The sequence below is a fragment of the Ahaetulla prasina genome, chromosome 3 (assembly GCF_028640845.1).
Source record: "Ahaetulla prasina isolate Xishuangbanna chromosome 3, ASM2864084v1, whole genome shotgun sequence".
In the NCBI taxonomy this organism is placed as follows: domain Eukaryota; kingdom Metazoa; phylum Chordata; class Lepidosauria; order Squamata; family Colubridae; genus Ahaetulla; species Ahaetulla prasina.
In genome coordinates this window covers 187,793,534-187,813,723 of record NC_080541.1, presented here as the reverse complement: position 1 = coordinate 187,813,723, position 20,190 = coordinate 187,793,534, and the positions used below count along the sequence as shown (strand labels likewise).

Genomic DNA, 20,190 nt, shown 5'->3' with positions numbered 1-20,190 from the left:
GAAAATATATATATATATATATAAGTAAAGAATATGCATCAGCTATATTAATTTGAAATAGCAACTCAAGAAAGCCACAGCTTCCCCACCCCTTTTCAGCTTCTCCGACAAGCGCAGCTACCACTGGAAAGTCTTTTTAGGTAAAGAGGTGCGTTCCGAAGATCCATATTGGCCGGCTCTTGAAGAGACAGCAAGCCCCGCCTCGTTGCTCGCCAGCCGGCTTCGATTGTAGCTTCAGGAAACACCGGAGGCCCTTGTGATGACATCAGCCCGCTTGTGGTGTTGAGTGCAAAAAAAAAAAAAAGGGTCAACCCCAACCCAACCCGGCCCTCCCTTTCGAGCCTCTTCGGGCTGGCTGTGGGCGCTGCTCGGAGACCCGCCTTCTCCCAGAGAGAACAAAACAACCCTCTGCAGATTTCTGTGCCACGCCAGCTCGGGTGCCCAGAAACAGGACGTCGGAGCGACCAACGCCAGCTTAGCCAGGTAAGGGTCGTCCTTTTGCCAGCTCTATTAAACGGTCCCCTCCTCCGGGATCAGTCTCAGCTGCGAGCGATCCGTGTAAAAGGAGCGCCGCCAATCTCCTTTTGCTCCCTTTGCCCGATTTAGGAAATCCCCATTTGAAAGCGCCAGGCCACTTGCGCGAAAAGTTTACCCGCCCAGTAAGTTTTTTTTTTTTTTTTAAAAGGGGGAGTTAAGTTACCGTTAGATTTTTGCTTCCCCACCCCATGAAAAGAATATTTTGCTATTTTGCTGTGTGCCTGATCAGACGCACTGCTTTGTTTTATTTTTTTAAAATTGACCCTCTGCAGCAAAGGCCCGGTGAACCCGGTGACTCTTATCTTAATATAGAGGGTGCCAGAACCGCAAACTTATTCTAGTTACAGTATTTCCTGTCCCCTGCCTCAGCATATGACTCCAGATAGTGGCAACATTTCGCAGTCCAGTGAAGTAATAGTGTAGGGTGCGTTTCCTATATTGTTTGCCTTTGTATTACCACTGTTCGATGTCATGCCTCTATTGAACAAAGAATACAAGTTCATCAGTGGTGAAAAAAATTCGCATTTTTTTACTACCGGTTCTGTGGGCTTGGTTTGGTGTGGCTTGGTGGGCATGGCAAAGGGAAGGATATTGCAAAATCTCCATTCCCACCCCACTCTGGGGCCAGACAGAGGTGGCATTCGCTGGTTCTCCAAACTACTCAAAATTTCCGCTACTAGTTCTCCAGAACCTGCTGGATTTCACCTCTGAAGTTCATTCCTGGTGTCCTCCTTGATATATAGAGATAACTCGAGAAAGTTGGGAAGGCTGCTTGTTACTAGCATTCTTGAATGAGAAGAATGTTACAAGCACTCCATTCTTGGGTTGATCAGTCTGTGCACTTCACTTCATTTCCTGGTGCTTGAAATTTATGGGAATTGCACTCCCAACACAGTTGGAGGATGTCAGGTTGGGGAAGGGCACTAGAGCAAGGGTCTCCAACCTTGGCAACTTTAAGCCTGGCGAACATCAACTCCCAGAATTCCCAAGCCAGGGTTGTGCCAAGATTGGAGACCCCTGCACTAGAGTATGTTCTAAAATCGTTGATTGAGTTGTAAGAGACAACATAGTTTGTATTTGGCTAACCTGTATTGTGAGATTTTATTGTAGTTGTAAACTGTAGTTTGCTTAATCTGTGTGAGCTAGGCTACCATGGCTTCATCGATAAACCATGACTAATTGGTCACTTTTTCTTGCTGAACTTTTTCTTGCTGAGCTATGTTTAATGCAGAGTTTTACAAATAAAAAAAGATTATTGAGAAGATTATTCTATCAAAGGAGAAAAATAACCAGTCATCTGCCCTATAGTCCAAATATTCCAAGGCCAAACTTCTTTTATTTGAGAATTTATTTATATTCAAATACACTATTCTAGATGAGATTTTCACACTGTCATGAAAAAAAATGGCCTTTACATGCTTTTCCTTGCTACATTAATTTTTAAGTTATAAAACAATTAAATAAAATTTTAATGGCCTCAGGTGCTCATCTTTAGGGCTTTTGGTAAAATCCTGGATCTGCATAAAAATGTCTTCCATTCTTTAACAAAATGCCTTAAGGTTATTATTTTTAGTACTTTAATTATAAATTGTCAGTCTGACTGACAACTTGATTTGAGCTGACAGACAGCCTTAGCATCATCCGTTCAGAATTGCAGAATATGCTGCACACCTACTGAATGCTGGCTGAAGCACTGAGGATATTCAGTCTGTGATTGTGTCTCGTTTCTCTGACTTTCAAGGTGAATGTACCTTTTGGGTTGAGTCCATATCTCATTAAAGATATGATAAAAACTCCTTTCACTGAAATAGAACTATAATTTTATGTGAGAAAGAAGAGAATATTAGGAACTGGGGGAATCATGAGACTAACATTTTTATACAGAAATGAGACTAAGTGCTAATATCCAGTTTTGTATATTGTACTAAGCTTGGCTTACAAGTCACAATAGCTAATCAAGCAACAATATAATTTAGCCTGCTATATAAATTTTGTCAGTGTGTTCACACATTTTGATAAACCATGGCTTGTTTTAACCATAATTCATTGAATAAGCTATAAAAGGGACTATCAGCATTGCAGGCTAACTCTGCTGACTGCCAAGCAGTTCGATCTTGACCAGCTCACAGTTGACTCAGCCTTCCATCCTTCTGAGGTAGGTAAAATGGGGACCCAGATTGTAGGGAGCAATATGCTGACTCTGTAAACTGCCTAAAGTCTGTGAAGCGGTATATAAATCTAAGTGCTATTGCTATTGCTATTATGCCTGTCGGGAAAGGTCCTAATTGCAATACTGCTATATAGTAACAGTGTCAATTTACTTGGTCTAGTGCATAGAATAGAATAGAATAGAATAGAATTTTTTATTGGCCAAGTGTGATTGGACACACAAGGAATTTGTCTTGGTTCATATGCTCTCAGTGTACATAAAAGAAAAGATACATTCATTAAGGTACAACATTTACAACACAATTGATGGTCAATATATCAATATAAATCATAAGGATTGCCAGCAACAAAGTTACAGTCATACAGTCATAAGTGGAAAGAGATTGGTGATGGGAACTATGAGAAGATTAATAGTAGTGCAGATTTAGTAAATAGTTTGACAGTGTTGAGGGAATTATTTGTGATTCTTAAATTCTTAAGAAGTGCAGTACTTCTTAAGAATTTGACTCATCTATAATGCTAAAGGATGTCCATTTATGGTAAAGAATTCTGTTACTCAATAGTCTGATCAGTGACTTGTTTCTTCCGCAATAGAGTAAGCTTTGATGTTTGCTAAGAGCAACTGACTATGAACTTTAACATGTTGACATAACAACCAAAGAAAACAGTTCTGCTTCTGGTTGTGTTACATGGATTTCTTTTCTTTTTTAATATTTGAATGATAGCTGTGTCTCTGCACAATTTTGTCTGAGGCTACCTGAAATTAGATGGCAAATCTCTGACAGGATTGACATGTGCTCTCCTATACTTATTTGAGTTTTGTTGAATTGGCTAGTTTCACAGTAGACTAAGCTGTAAACTATGGTTTCAATGCACAATGATTATATTCACACAAGAAATTAAGCCAAAATCAAACATTTCATTTCGTGTTATAGTATCCTTTCAATATCAGTTTTTCATCTGTACCATGAAAATATTAATTAGATGTCTTTTTGTGAAGGAGACCAGAATAGAAATGTGAAAAAACAAATTTAGATGCTTCTTAAATGAGAAGTACTAATAATCAGCCTCAACATATGGCAACATCTGTTTAATTTTCTGAGTTTTCATATGATACTTGGATGGGATATATCAAGGAATTGCAAGGCTATAGGTTAGACTCAAAACTGGAATATAACTTAGAATAAGGCAGTGGCAAAGCATTTTTGTATTGCTTTTTTAAAAAAAAAACCTATATAAATGTGTCTGAAGTCTTAAGAAACAGAACTGGATTCCAAAGTAATTGGCTTTTATTAACATGGCTTATTTAGTCCAGACTCAGACTTCCCTTATATGTCAGTTAGCATGTTTCTAATCTTCAATCTAATATACCATGAGTCAAACAATCCCTAGTGATTATATGAACCACACCCATGCACTTTTCTTAGTAATAATGTGGAGGGTTTTCCCCCCTGTTGCTTCCTTTCTTCTTTTAGTCTAATCTACTCTCTGAAACCAGAGATTTCCTTGGCTTTCTCCGAATAAGTACTGAACTCCCCAATATTAAATTTCTTGTACTGAGGTTGTCTTCTTTCTTATTCATACTTCTCTAGTATTGCTAGTACGGCTACTAGTTCTCATGTTCTCAGAAAACAACTTGATTATAAACAAAACTTTTTTTTTTATTTTGTCACAACAGTATATACAATCATCAACATAATCAATAATTCATCATGAGAGAAAAAGTATATATAAGTAAAAGTATAAGTAAAAGTATGCATATAATACTATAATGAAGAGAACAATAGGACAGGAACGGTAGGCACTTTTGTGCTTTTATGCACGCCCCTTATAGTCCTCTTAGGAATGGGGTGAGGTCAATAGTAGACAGTTTTTGGTTGAAGATTTTGGGATTTTGAGTAGAGACTATGGAGTCAGGTAATGAGTTCCAAGCGTTAACAACTCTGTTACAAAAGTCATATTTTCTGCAATCAAGTTTGAAACGGTTGACATTAAGTTTAAATCTATTGTTTGCTCTTGTATTGTTGCGATTGAAGCTGAAGTAGTCTTTTACAGGAAGGATATTTTTTACAGGAAGGATATTTTAGAAATGTTTTTTCTAAAAGATGAAAAAGAAAAAGATGGATAGGCTGCGGATCGTTTATCTTTAGAAGTACAACAAAGAACTCTTTCTGAGTGCTTAAACCGAATGATTGTCACAAGGCTACCGATTTTTACATAATCTCATTCTGATCATTTTTGTTTCCCCAATTTGTACTCTGTCTAACTCAACTGTTTCCTCCTGGCTTGCTTTTAGCTTAGTGGCTGCCTGTTAGTCTAAAAAATGGGTTATTAGTACAGGAGTATCACAGTCAAAGCCTGTGGGCCAAATCCAGCTCATGGGGCTGACCTGGAAACAGCAAAGGACTGGCCTGTGGTGCCTCTGCCAGGAAAGATGGTGCTCAGGAGGGTCATGTGTGGCCCTCCCGAGCTTCATTTTCACTGGCAGAGGGTTGCAGCAGGCTGTCACAGCTGAAAATGGAGCTTGGGAGCCTGTTTTCATTGGCAGAGCACTCAGGCCGCCACAGGAGCCCCCAACATAAGTGACGTCAAGCTGGCCACCCTCACCCTGGCCACGCCCATCCTGGGCCCCCAAGGTCAAACACAACCCTAATGTGGCCTTCAATTAAATCAAGTTTGACACCCCTGGTCTAGTAGAATAACAAACTTGTTTCATCACGAGATGTTGTATTATTTTGCCTTGCCTCTAAGCCACCTTCAGCATCCCACAATAGAAAAGTGGAATATACAATGAGTCAGTGGGTAAGTATTCACCATGGTACAATAGTTAATACGATTGACTTGTACAAGTGGAATCCAGATTCACGTTCATCCTAAGTTATCGAAGGGCAATGGGTGACTTTCGGTCAGTTACTTTTCTCAGCCCAAACTACATCTCATTGTGATAGAGGTAAAGAGACGGAGGGAGCACTCTGTACACTACCTTACGCTTCTGAACAAAAGGCAGGTCATAAATATAAATAAAACTTATACAGGCTACATGGATCGGGGTCCCCAACCTTAGCAACTTTAAGACTTGTGGACTTCAACTCCCAAAATTCCTCAGCCAGCTTTGCTGAAGGACCCCTGAAATGGATAACTAAGTGGACCAATAGGATCCTTAAGAAAGCAAAATGGTATTATTATTTTTATGTAGGTATAGTCAAACAGTTTTATTCTCTTGCAATGACCCTACAGTCACCAGATCAAAATTTGGGCGCTTGGCAACCATCATGTATTTACAATGGTTGAAGGATCATGGAGTTGTGTGATCAGCATTTGCAATTTTCCTAGCAGATAAGCAAAGTCAATAGGAGAAGCCAGGTTTGTTTAATATCTGAAGCAAAAAAAAGATTGCAAAATTGGGCACAATTCACTTAATAAGTGATAGAAGTTCCAGTGCAATTGTAATAATAACTCCCTAAATCATCTTGCAAATAAATATACATGCCCATTTCAGATAAGTAATTTTATGTAGAGCACAGAAAAGCAGTAAGAAGTAATATACCAAAATATCCCAACAATATTAATGGCATGAGATAACAAATAGCTGTGTCATTCCTTTTTTCTCTGTCCATCTACTCTTCCTTCATACATTTATTCTGCAATTGGATCTTCATTTTAGAACTACGTCACCTCAGCTTGGAGTTCTTTCATAGAAATATTCCACTTTTGTATGAAATCCACCTTCATTCAAAACCCATCCGTCTTAATTCTAGCTTTCCTTTTTTTAAAACCACCTATACTTTTACATTTCTCTTGACATGTTCAGTTCTCCCTTTCCGTGTGAGCAGAAGTACTCTTATATACCAACATTTTTGCTTCTTGCAATTACTTTCATTTTCATAACAGACTATGCAGTGTCTTTCTACCAGCATTTGCACATTTAAAAATTTCTCCATTCGGTTCCTTTATTTTTAGCAAAAAATATACTAAGATGTACAAATTCGTCTTATTTGCTCTAGCTTTTTGACATTTATGTAGATCCTGCAATTGCATGCTCTATTTTCTTTATCAAACACAAGTATTTTTGGTCCTTGATGCACTAATTTTCATTTTTTAAAAAAAATTGTATTAAAGATTTTAATTACAATAGCAAAAGATAATACAAAATGAAAAAATAAGGGATAAAAATGTGCAAGACAAAAAAAATAAAAAAAGAAATAAACCTAAGAAAGCGACTTTCCTATTCTTGTCACATCAAATGTAAACAATTGTATTATCTTTTCACCTCCTCTTAATTAGCAAATATAATCATAGCTCAATCTGACCTACAGGCAAATCTGATTTCTAGCGTCTGACTCCAGGAGTCAGCAAAAAGTCCAAGGAGAGTCCTAAATTAATATTAAAAAATGCAAAGCTCATCATTCCATATTTCAACTCTTAACTTATAATATTATAGCCTTTATTGTCTTCGTACATCATGTATGCCACGAAATTGGTTATAAACAAATCCACATTTAGAAGGCATCAAGTGGTCCCAGTACCCTAATATAAACAAAAGGTTGAAATTTAACATGGCAAAAAAAGATATCTCCTTTAAAAAGAACAAGCTCACAAAGATTTCTTATTTTAAGTGCAAAGACAATTAGATACTACGACAATATAGATGCCATCAGAGTAAGATATATGAAGTGGGTAAAGGCTTAAAACACTATGTTAACTGTAAATAAATCCAATACATAATATTTTTCCAGTCTAGATGTCAATGAGTCCAAAAAGAACATGCCTCATTTTAATCCTGATCAAATAAATCAACTCTGTTCATTTCTATTGCGTAAACAAATTTGCTGTTTTGCATAAACTTACTCCTTAATCCATCCAAATGATCCTTATCTCAAATTTCTTCGAAACTTTTAAAAGCCTCTATTGTCAATCTAATATGAAGAAATTATTCCAATTACTCTCTGGAATTGACATTTTATTTATTAATTTTTAAAACCTCATCTATTTTTTTTGTATGTCTAATAACAAATATTTATGTCATCAGATTTAATTGCAAATACTTTTTTAATAACTGCTTCATTTGGGAAATGACTGTTCCTAAGAGCAGACAACTAGACCAATATCAATGATTCAAGATCCCGATGCAATTCCTCAAAAATATCTCTGAATGCCCTTATAAGTTACTTATCTTGTTATGTCTTCTGTTATGTCTCCAATATGAAAATACTTTCCCCCACAATAATGCATTCTTTAGAATTAATTTCCGGCCTTAAACTCAAAATAAATATTCCAATTTTTATAGAGCCCTTAATCTGTTTGGCCAAAACCTTGTGAGGATTGAAGGCACACACCCAGTGTCTCTAGCCTTGTCAGTTTTAAGATGTCCAACTTCCTTAAAGCAGTTAATAGTCAATTTCCAAAGGTGATTAGCAAAGGAAGTGTGAACTTAAGTGTCCTTTGGAAGGTTCCAATTGCAACTGGAGCAAGTATGACAAATCCCTTGGCTTCCAGTTCTGATACCCCTCAGGGACTATTTGCCTTGCAGTCTCCTTGTACTCTTTGGCTTCCTACAGAGATGGGGTGGGGTTTGTTTGTTTTTTGCCCACTTAGTAAATACTGATTAAAAATCTGAATAGGAAATAGGTACTAACACTATGGATAACTATGAAAACTTAAATGTTTAAAATAGTGTAGGAAATTAGCACCCACTCCTCTCCTAGGAAAATGAAATATTCTAGGACATATTAAAAAGGCAGAATATTATATTTTCCCTAAAGGAGAAGCATGTTTCTAAAGACAAACTCAGAGCCTCAGCTCTCTGCCCCCACCACCCCGCAGATATTTTGGTGTTAACCTATCTACAAGACAAAGGCTGGGCCAGTTTATCTACAACACAAAAGACATAGCCCTCAGGACTTGATAGGATTAGCCCTCACTCAAGATCCAAACCAGAACAAAGCCATTAAGCCATAATAGGAATTGGCCAAAGCCCCTTTATTACATCATCAGCCAGCAAGATTCAACCAGGCCTGGGACTCGACAATTTACAAAGTTACCCCTGCACAGACCCATGGGAGTCTGACAACCAATCAGAGTACATTTCTTACACAGGAACAGGAAGTTCCAAGGCGGGGCCCAAGAGAAGGTATAAATCTCCCTCTCTCACCCATGTGCTCTTTTTGCCCAGGACCCATGTGGTCCTGTCCACCATTAAACCATCTTTCCAAGTCTCCAGTCTCCATGTTTCCAGTGTCTTTCTTCCCACTTGGAATTGAACCCAGATGGACATTTCTTCCAACAATAGCTTTACCTAAAAGTTACAAAAGAACCTAAATGGGAAAATATTTGAATTTTGGTTCAGGTCTGCTATCTGAAAAAGATAACTAATCTCTAAACTTCTATCAACCTGCCTAGAAAAATGACAGAAATGATATTTGCCTTTTTTTTCCAAAGAATTATTTTACCTTTGTAATGATCCTGAAGCACTTCAATTTCTTTCTTTAAATTCTGTAGAAGGCATTAGAAGAGTAATTGCTTCAGTTATCTGAGTCATTAGGCAGGAATATTACAATTGAAAACTCACTCACTAGGAGAGGAAGTATTTTTAATATTTAAAATATATAAAACCAAGGATATTTTATAGTTTAAAAGTTTAAAACCAATCCACCTAGAGTAGCCCCACGACAATATAGGTAGCAAATAAATTTAACAAATAAATAAGTTAAGTGTTTGATTATATAATATTATTGGGATTATATATGTGCCAAAGTGTGTGTATAAAAGAATAATTGTATTTGTGCTGTTTTTACTGTTTTGGGTTATGAACCATCCAGAATTATTTTTAAGATGGGTGATCGTATAAATGTCATATTTATAATAATTTCAGAGGAAATCGTTTATTAAACATCTGTGCTTTCAGAATAAATATTTAGAAAACTGAAGGTATTTCTGTTTGATTACGCTGATTGCTGTTTATAGTAAAACATCTGATTTGATTAATGAGTTCAAAATTTCACTGGGGTTTGACTTGCTAGAGTTATTATTATGTAGATACACTTTTTTACTGCGTAGAAAAAAATATTCCCATTAGTCAAGTTTTAGGAAAGTATTGTGTGCTTTGCTGATATTTCCTGTACTTCTATTCTCAGTTTTATTAAAGGCTGAGAATTATATATTAAATTTGCTCCATATGGAACTGTATCAGTGACCTTTTTTCATGAAATACAACTGATGACAACCAAAGTCAAACAAACAGATTACTACGCATTTAATCAGGATATTTTACTAATCTTTTCATCCCATCTCACGTTGTGTGCCCCAGAATGCTATGATGGATTTCTCATCAAGTTCTCCAATTAGTGTGGCCAACCTTTTCAGGAAGTGATTCTTGGTGGTGGACAATCTTAAAAAAATGAAAAACAAAATGCAATAACAAAATAAATTTTAAAAAATAAAATACACAATAGCTAAAGAAGTTATCATAATTTATCTTTGTGAACACAACCAAGAGACCGGATCTTCATATACTCAGGCCCAGCACATGACCAAATATTAAGGGCCCTAAAAAAGGCTAGCAGGGTTGGTGTCTTTCTAAGGAAGAAAATTGAGGAAGAAAAGGAGTCTTTTTAAGGAAGGCAATTGTTTCAATTATACACCATTTGATAAATGCTTGTATTTCTTTAATCTCTAAATTTAAGGCTAGTTTTCCTGTATTTTCTTCATATCTAACATAATTATCAACTACATTTCCATCTAAAACTCCTCACTGCATTTTCTTGTAAGAGTACAACTGAAGCATGTTAAGGTAGTTTGATCTTATAAACAGAATGAATGAGGATCTAATAGCAAAACACATGTAAGGAATAAGTGAATGAAGTTGAGAAGAAAAGAAAGATAGGGAAAGTAGTGGTTGAGTAGGGTTAATGAGATTCTCACTAAGAGAAATGAGGTTTAAAGAGAACTTCTGGATAGACATGTGGATAAACCTGATGGAAGCAATGAAGATTTGCAGGTATTGGAATATATGGAGAAGGGTAGTGAAGAAAGATGGTATAAATTCAGTATAGGCATATTTTCTTTTATTTACCTCATATCTTAGTTGCTTGAGCATACTGTTTTTTGTTTATTCCTTTCATGCACTTGGCATAATATAGCATGATGAATATATATATGTCTTTGGTTATTCGGGTTTTCTCCCGCGTAAAATTGGAAGTGTCTTGGTGACATTTCGACGAAGTCTCGTTCGTCATCTTCAAGCTTCTAGAAGCACGAAGCTGAAAACACCAGCCTGAAGATGACGAATGGGACTTTGTCGAAACGTTGCCAAGACACTTCCAATTTTACGCGGGAGAAAACCCGAATAACCAAAGACCTACATACAAACACCCGCGAAAACCTCAGAAATATATATGTATGTATGTATGTATGTATGTATGTATGTATGTATATATAGTATACACTCTGCTGAAAATAATTTTGATTTTTATTTAATATGTGAGTCATTAATAATCACTTTGTATTCCTATTCCTGAGTCTTCACTTATGTCCAATATTTTCCATGTTCATTGTATTTTTGAAGAGGTATAGTGTTGGATCAATTTTCTTATAAATAGATAAATCTGGTTAAAGTGAACCCCTCAGTATAAATGAGATTTGACTAGCAGCAAATTATTTATCATGACGCCAGAAATAAAGATTGAGTGGGTTCAGTCCATCGCTTTCTGAGATGGGGATTATGCTGTTTCAGCTGATAGCTATCTTGTACAACCTTGTCTGATTTCAAAAGGTAAGCAAATTGGGCCTTGTTAAAACTTGGATGATAAATCATTAGAGAATACTAGAACTGTAGACTAGGCAAGGAAGTTGGAAAAAAATCCAGAGCAAGGCTAAGGTAAACTATTTACATTTTGTTGGCAATAAAATGATGCAGATTTTTTTAAAACAACATTGGAGTCATTAATCTTATTACATTCCAAAAAAATATGCTTGGGTTAAATCTAAAGTTTTATCTTAGCAATCCTGATCAAATCTGTTAAATAAAAGTACTGATCCAAGTGGCTCAGCTTCTTTAGTAGTTTTTTTTAAAGATTTACTAACCCCAAAGCTACAGAGGAAAGAGTCATTGTATTCATTTTGTACTCATTTGGCTTGGCACAATCTACACTTCCTCTTCTGTGGATGAAACACATACTTAAAAGTTTCTTGATTCTGAAATATTTGTTGAAAATGCTTCACTTTCTAGATCATATTAATTCTGTTCTCTCAGCAGGGCTTATCCATGTCCATACTTTTATTTTTCTTCTGGGAGAGGCTGAAATAATTAAGTGATAGTGCAGACAGTATTTTGCATTCAGTGGTTCAGAATCCAGTCTTTCTAATTTCCATCTATTTTAAAGGATCTCAGAGTGTTACTGGAATGGGTTTGAGACTGAATCAAACAAGGCATAGTAGGCTAAATAGGTGAACAAAGGCAGTTTCCTGTGAGCCTTTATTTTAATTAATAACTTGTAAGTATAGACTAAGGCTAAGTATAATTAGACTGTAACCTCCAGAGTATTTTATTTGATTCCATTGATTCTCTGGCAGCTTATCGGAAAATTGAATTATGGTAGCTTTCATCTTTCTATCTACATTAAAATAATCTGAATTGGCATTAATCAGAACTTTGGCTTTTATCTAACAATGGCCTTATTAGAAATAAAACCAAAGTCATGTGAAGATTACAAACCGGCATTAGACACATCCAATGCATTTTGGCCAGTGAATTTTCTGTTCAGGCTGATAGAATCTTGCAGTTTAAAAGCTTTCTGCGAATGTATTTTAATTTCATGCATTCTTTCATGCTTCATATTCTCTTCATATTTCATGGCAATACTATATTAATTCAGATGTTAACGGTAACATTCTAGTTCTAACAAATACGTATTTGATCTGACATTCAAGGCAACTTCTATTTTTCTGTAGTTTTCTCTATGTGTATGTGTGTGTACTCTCTCTGTCTCTCATATATATATATGTGATCACACATTGCTCCCAGAAGCACGAAGCTGAAGCCTGAAGATGACGAATGAGACTTCGTCGAAATGTCGCCAAGACACTTCCAATTTTACACGGGAGAAAACCCGAACAACCAAAGACCTATATACAAACACCCGTGAAAACCTCAGAAAACAAATATATAAATATATATATATATATATATATATATATATATATATATATATATATATATATATATATATATGTATGTATGTATGTATGTATGTATGTATGTATGTATGTATATGTATGTATATGTATATATATATATATATGTAGGTCTTTGGTTATTCGGGTTTTCTCCCGCATAAAATTGGAAGTGTCTTGGCGACGTTTCGACGAAGTCTCATTCGTCATCTTCAGGCTTCAGCTTCGTGCTTCTGGGAGCAATGTGTGATTGCAGCTGTTTCTTCCTTTTTAACTGTTAGTGGGGGTTTGAACTGATTGGGTGGGAACTTGACTGTGCTCTGATTGGATGGGGTTTTTTTGTGCTCTGATTGGCTGGGGGTGTGTCCTGTTTGGGTGGGGGCTTGGTTGTGCTCAGATTGGTCTGAGTTGCAGGGGGATTTGAGCTGGTGAGCTGCATTGCTGTTGTTTGGCTTCGTGTCGAAACGTCGCCAAGACACTTCCAATTTTATGCGGGAGAAAACCCGAATAACCAAAGACCTACATCAAACACCCGCGAAAACCTCAGAAAACAAATATATATATACACAGAGAGAGAGAGAGAGCATACACACACACACACACAGAAAAATAGAACTTAAAATAAAATTAGAATATAAAATATATTCTAATCTTATTTTGGAATAACCAAAACCTTTGAATCCTATTGTAATTTGTAACATGCTATTTTTTGGTGGCATGAAAATCACAGTTCCTTTTTATGAAGGTGATAGCAGGTGGATGAAATAAACTTGAATTCTAGTGTAAAAACCAAATATCTTCCCTTAATTATTAACTCATCACAGTTTTATTACAATCCAGGCTTCTTTTGATCAAACCTTGAAAGTATTAGGAGGCATTCCAGGTTGTCAGAAAGTAGCTCAATTAGTTTCAAATTCAGAAGAAGAATTGAAAAATACATTTCTCATGAGAAGCTACTGAAAATTATTCTTGATCCTGTCTTTCTGACCTCTAGTCATTTTCTATCAAGATCACATGGAGCTTTCCCTGCCAAAGCTACCCACAAGAGATTTGCTTTATATGTATTGCTTGTCATGGTTGCACATTGAAACAGTTCTATAGGGACACTCCTGCTTGTTGAAAGACAGGGCTAGCCTCTTTCCTGGCCTGCTGCCCTAGCGGGGGAAAAACAACAAGTACTGGAGCCTGTTGGCTGTATTTCCTTTTAAGGCAATCTGTAGGAATCCAAGGTAATCTAATGATTTGGCTGAGAGGAACACAAAACACAGCTAGTTTGCAGGATGTTGAGGAAAGGCAGCTGTGGCAAAATAAACAACAGGTTTTGTTTTTAGGTTTCATTTTATACACATCTTTCTCTTTGGACAAACCATAGTTATCTAGTAGTTTGGGAGTAGATGGTCCCGATATTCACAAGATACCTATGTTTTCCTCTAATATCACAACATTTGTTTCTTACTCTTAATGCAATTTAAGGTATCCATATCAAAAGGAAAATCTTTTGATAAGGATGGACTTCAGACTTCACTTCTTTGTACCTCAGACACTCTTTGGTACTTCACAGGCAGGCCTAAAGGGGAATTCTGTTTGGAGAAGAAACTTGCAACAGATCTGCCTTGTTTTTATGAGATAGGAAGGCAGGCTTTGCTAAAATTTGTTATTTCAAGTTACAGGAGACGTTTCCTTCTTGTGTTTCTGGTGTTTTCCTCACTCAACCCCCTTTTAAACTTGCCATGTATGCCTAGAGATCCTATGTTTATTTTTTATTTTTTTGTCTACTTGGTTACATTAGCACCACTCTTCAAAAAGCTTCTCTACCTGCCTTTTGTTATTGTAGGGTACTATAATGATGGGTGAGGCTTTGTTTAAGTTTCCTTCTTACACAACTATTAAAAGGTACAGGATGAACAATAAGTTCCTTCCTTATATGAGTTTAGTTCAACATGGGGTGAGATAGCATCTCTCTGCCAAACAGGAGATGGAGTATAAGTGCTGACCCAGTGCTTGAAGGCTGTTAAGCAGTGGTGAGTTGCTACCAGTTCGCCCCGGATCGGTGAATCAGTAGCTGCAGCAGGAGGCTCTGCCTACCCACCCGGACACTTCTGTGCATGTGCAAGTGAGCGCGCGTGTGCACCCACAAGCAAACCAGGAGTGATGGGTTTTGAAACCCGCCCCTTTGTTAAGGTCTGATAGAAAAGAAAAGCTTTGGTTTGAATGCCTCCAAATCAGTATAGCTTTGGGTCCATGGGCCAGATGTTTCTGCAGTAGTACGATCTTTGGCTCTGAACAGGGTTATACTCCCCCACTTAAAAGTCATCCACAACTTGGGAATCTTTCTGCACTTGAAGCTTCTGCTCAGGGAGCAGATACAGTAGAAGCTGTGGTTAACAGGGCTCTTGCATAATTACCTCTGCTCCATTAACTGTAGCCATTCCTAGATCAGGAAGCCCTTTTTGCAGTCATTCATACCATAATCACCTCCTGTTTGAATTACTACATAGTAATATGTGCTGCATGGAACTGCCCTTGAAAAGCATTCAAAAGCTACACCTGGTATAAAAAAATGTATGAATGCCCAGACAGCAATGTATGTCTCCCATTTACTCAGCTGATCCCACTATTGTAGAAGCTATATTGATTGCCAGTTGGTTTCCAGGTATGATTCAAGGTGGTGGTTGTCACCTTTGTGATACTTCATGGCTCTGAATATGTTTATCTTTGGGGTTGCCTGCTCTTCCTCTTATATTCAACTAACTACCTGATCAGATCAAAGAATTAAATTCCCCCCAGACATCATCTATTTGAAAACGCCATTGGACATTGCACCTATGCATTAGCATTCCATCCCTAGGAGGATCCATTCGGCTTATTACCTCCTGGTTTCAGGAGAGTCTTTGCTTCGGTCTCTAGCCCAGGAGAAAGCATGATCTGAATGTTGGAATACAGTGCTAGGCACATAGGCTGATTTTTGTTGGTTTTTTATCCTTTATGTTTAAATTTTCATTTTTTTTCCCCAGTGGGATTATTTATTTTTATTAAAACATTTTTTAATGATGATTGTTATCTACACAGAACTGTGGTAAATACTTGAATTCTATGTGGTTTTGTTTAAAAGGCCATTTGGGTAATTTCTCAGTAGAGATTTTAACTGGTTGACCCTAAAGCAGTTTCATCAGTACAGACAGTTAAATGATACTTGCTTAAATCCTTCTTGGTATTCTTTATTTTTGAATAGTTACGTTTATCTCATTTATTTTCTTTACAGGATGCCAAACTGGGGTGGAGGCAAGAAGTGTGGCGTATGCCAGAAAACAGTGTATTTTGCAGAGGAAGTACAATGTGAAGGCAACAGTTTCCACAAATCCTGCTTTTTGTGCAGTGAGTATTCAAGTCCAAAGTTTTATGTCAAGGTTTTGTTTTGTTTTGTTTTTTTACCACACCAATGCGCTGTATCCAACTTACTCTTACCAGAATTGTATATCAGCAGTTTCCTTCAGCTGCCGGTGAGGAGTAAGTTGACAATGTATTTTGTTCTGTGCCATCACAGAGCAATCTTTGTTTTAATATACTGCAAAATTATTTGGAATAAAAAATTGAAGGAAAGCTGATGAAAAATAGATATTTTTGTTAGCATATTTTCACCAAAGGCATTTATAGTTACATAGCTCTTTTCTTATCCAATGTATTGCTTTACCTTAAAATTCTTAGCTTCTGAATTTCAAGATTATTAGATTCCTTGGACGTTGATGGGTTGAAATAGAACAAACTGATCTATTTTCATAGGAAGGTATAATATGAATCTTAAATAGTATACCAACAAAGGAAGAAAAGAGAAAAAATAGTTAAAAACTATAAGAATCCATCTCTTCTAGCTAGAAAAAATAACCCATATATATATTACAATAGATACATAAAAGTAATTTTTCAGCATGGAGTTACTTAATCACTTTTTCCATTGTGTTAATAAAAAGCTAGGTCAAAGGCTAAGAATGAATATGTTTCTTCAATACAGTATTTTAAAAATCCAGAGAAATCTTTTCTAACTATTGAAAATTATCTTTTTTGGCTCTACTCTCTATTACTCCAAACTTCTTCCTAAGTCAATAAAATATAACTTAGCATTAATGTTTTTGGGGAAAAAAATATTTCTGAAACCAAGCCTTTGTCCTGCTAGGATTAATGGAAAAACATCAATTTGGCTAAATTAATGCTTTTTCCAGCAGAACATTTAACTTTTGGCTAAAAGAAAAACCAATCCCCAGTCAAGTTATCAGAGGGGTCAAGTAATAACTTTCTATCTGTGCATATATTGCCTTTTCCCTTTTAAAAAAAGATCACTCATATTCCACAAAATAAGTCAAAATATAAGCCCCTGGCAAAGTTAAAAATCTGGAAAATTAACCTCTCTGTTACAATTTAAATAGAGAAAACCTATAGATCTGTTTACTTTTACTTAGAAAACTAACACATTCATTTCAGCATATACATTCCTGGGATGGAAGAATTTATAACAAACTCTTCCTGAATTATAAGTATGATTGAGGCTGGCTGAAAGAGCAGAGGAAAAGACATATGAAATCTATAGACATCATCATTAAACATTAATGATATTCCAAAAGCAGTTCTTTTTTTTATATATATATAATTTTTTTTATTTCCATTTTCCAACATCATATTTATGTACAATCTGTTATCCATCATTAATCATTAATTTTTATTTATTACTGATTCGGGCCTGCCCAACTGCCACTTCCTTTCTTCACAACCTCCCTCTACCCTCTACTACTTTCCTCTCCTTCATCTCCTTCACTTTACTACTTCCTCTCTCCTTCTCCACTCCTCCCTTCTTCCACCCTCTCTAACCTTCTTATTCCCCTCTTCCTTCTCAACTCTTTCCTACCTACTTTCTTCCCTCCTTCTACTCCTCTCTCCCTTTCTGTTTGAAATGGCAGTCGGGCAGCCCCAATATCATTTCAAATTTTAATTTCATATCTTCAATCATTACTGTACATTAATAACCAATCCATGTATCATTTTCCCCCCTATCCACCCCTCCCTCCCCCCCCCCCGGAACTTCCCAGAGCAAATACTGGGTATTATGACCAACAATCACAAGCTAAAGTATACAAAATATACATAAACTCCCACCCCTCTCTAAAACTTTAAATCCCCTCACAATAAAAATAAAAAGATAAGAAAGAATAAGAAAAAAGAAAAAAGAAAAGGAACAATACCAATACAATCTTCTCTTCATGTATTGCTGCTTCTTACAGTCCATTTTTAAAATTAGTCCATCTTCTCAAATTCAAAATTTTTCCACTTGTATATTCCTTCAAATTTCATAAGTCCATTTCTTAAATTACAGTCCATCTTCTCGAGCTCAAATTTTCATCACTTAAATATTTCTTCAATTGTCATAACATTTAATGTCCGATCTTTCAATATTACTCCATCAGTCAAATATTACAAATAAAGTCTCTCAGGTACAATATTTCCAACTTAACTTCACAACTTTTACTGTTTATAAATGTATCAAAACGAATAATCATTTAAGTTACATCCACAATATAACAGAAAACAATTAACATCATTACCCACAACATTATCTAAATTCATAAATTTTACTTTCCATTCTTCACAATTAAATAGTATCATCCCATAGGTTTATACCTTACAAATAACAAATAACAAAACCTATAATTTATATCCTAAACAAATCAATTCTAAAAATTAACCATAATCATCATATTCACATCTTAAACATTCCTCCCCTCTCCTATTCTATTTTCCATCATCTCCAAACCAGTTAACTTAGCATCTAACAACAAAGGATTCCCACTCTTTAAAACATTAATATAAAAATGTCTTGCTTTCATAACTGTATTAAGGTACTTTCTGTATTTACTGTATTAAGGTACTTTCTGTATCTCTAACTGTATTTAGAGCACTGTTCCCTTTAAACTGCGCGCGTGCGCAAATGCGCACTGCTGACACGGTCTCCGCGCACAGAAAATCTGTGCTGCGCAGCTAATCAACGCCTGTCAAATGACGTTGATTAGCTGCGCAGCACAGATTCGCTAACTAAAACTTTTAGCTAGAATCGGCTAGCTAAAAGTTTTAGCTAGCGAATCTGTGCTGCGCAGCTAATCAACGTAATTTGACAGGCGTTGATTAGCTGCGCACAGATTCGGCTAGCTAAAACTTTTAGCTAATTCTAGCTAAAAGTTTTAGCTGGCGAATCTGCGCAGCTAATCAACGCCTGTCAAATTACATTGATTAGCTGCGCAGCACAGATTCGGCTAGCTAAAACTAGCCGATTCTAGCTAAAAGTTTTAGCTAGCGAATCTGTGCTGCGCAGCTAATCAGCGCCTGTCAAATTACATTGATTAGCTGCGCACAGATTCTAGCTAAAACTTTTAGCTAATTCTAGCTAAAACTTTTAGCTAGCCGATTCTAGCTAAAACTTTTAGCTAGCCGAATCTAGCTAAAAGTTTTAGCTAGCCGAATCTGTTTGATTCTTTTAATAAATCATGTGACTTGAATGGATGGATTTAATAAATGAATAATAATAAATAATAATAATAATAATAAATAAATAAATAAATAAATAAAATAATAATAATAATAATAAATAAATAAAATAAATGAATGGATTTAATAAATCATGTGACTTGAATGGATGCGATGCTGGCATGACCCGCACATCTGATGTTGCTCACAGTGGTCCAAGGGACCGCTCAGGGAGTTAGTGTGCTTGCTCAGACTCGTGAAAAATTAGAGGGAACATTGATTTAGAGGTACTTTCTACCTCTAAAATTCACTGACAAAGCCATTGGAACTTCCCATCTAAAATATATCTGATATTTCTTAAACTCATCCACTAAAAAAGCAAATTCTCTTCTCTTTCTTAACATTTTAGGAGGAATTTCCTTTATCATTTTTATATCTTGTCCCAATATTTGAAATTTATTTTTATAAAAAGCTTGCAAAATTTCATACCTAACCTTTTTAGTTGTAAAATAAATAACCATATCCCTCGGTAATTTATTTTGTCTTGCCCATCAAGAATTAACACAATAAATTCTTTCAATATTAATCTCAAAATCTTCTGGCTCCACACCCTTTATCTGAGCAAAAGCTTGCGTAAAAATCTCTTTTAAATTTTCCTTTCTACTTTCCCTCAATCCCCTCACCCTTATAGCATATTCCATTAATCTATATTGTAATATTACTCTTTCTTCATCTGCCCTATCTACCTTTGCCTGTATATCTTCCATCTTATTATCTAAGTTCCAAATATTTTGATTCTTTTGAATT

The 20,190-nt window shown here is 36.0% G+C and overlaps 1 protein-coding gene across 1 annotated transcript in view; it reads left to right on the top strand.

The window, feature by feature from the left end:
• The first annotated feature begins 326 nt into the window (after window positions 1-326).
• Window positions 327-20,190, top strand: part of CSRP1 (cysteine and glycine rich protein 1) — a 31,908-nt gene continuing 12,044 nt past the window's right edge. Inside the window, exons 1-2 of the mRNA XM_058175463.1 lie at window positions 327-483; window positions 16,139-16,251. Of these exons, the coding sequence (XP_058031446.1) occupies window positions 16,140-16,251 (112 nt within the window). The 5' untranslated portion in view covers window positions 327-483; window position 16,139. The remainder of the gene's footprint in view (window positions 484-16,138; window positions 16,252-20,190) is intronic.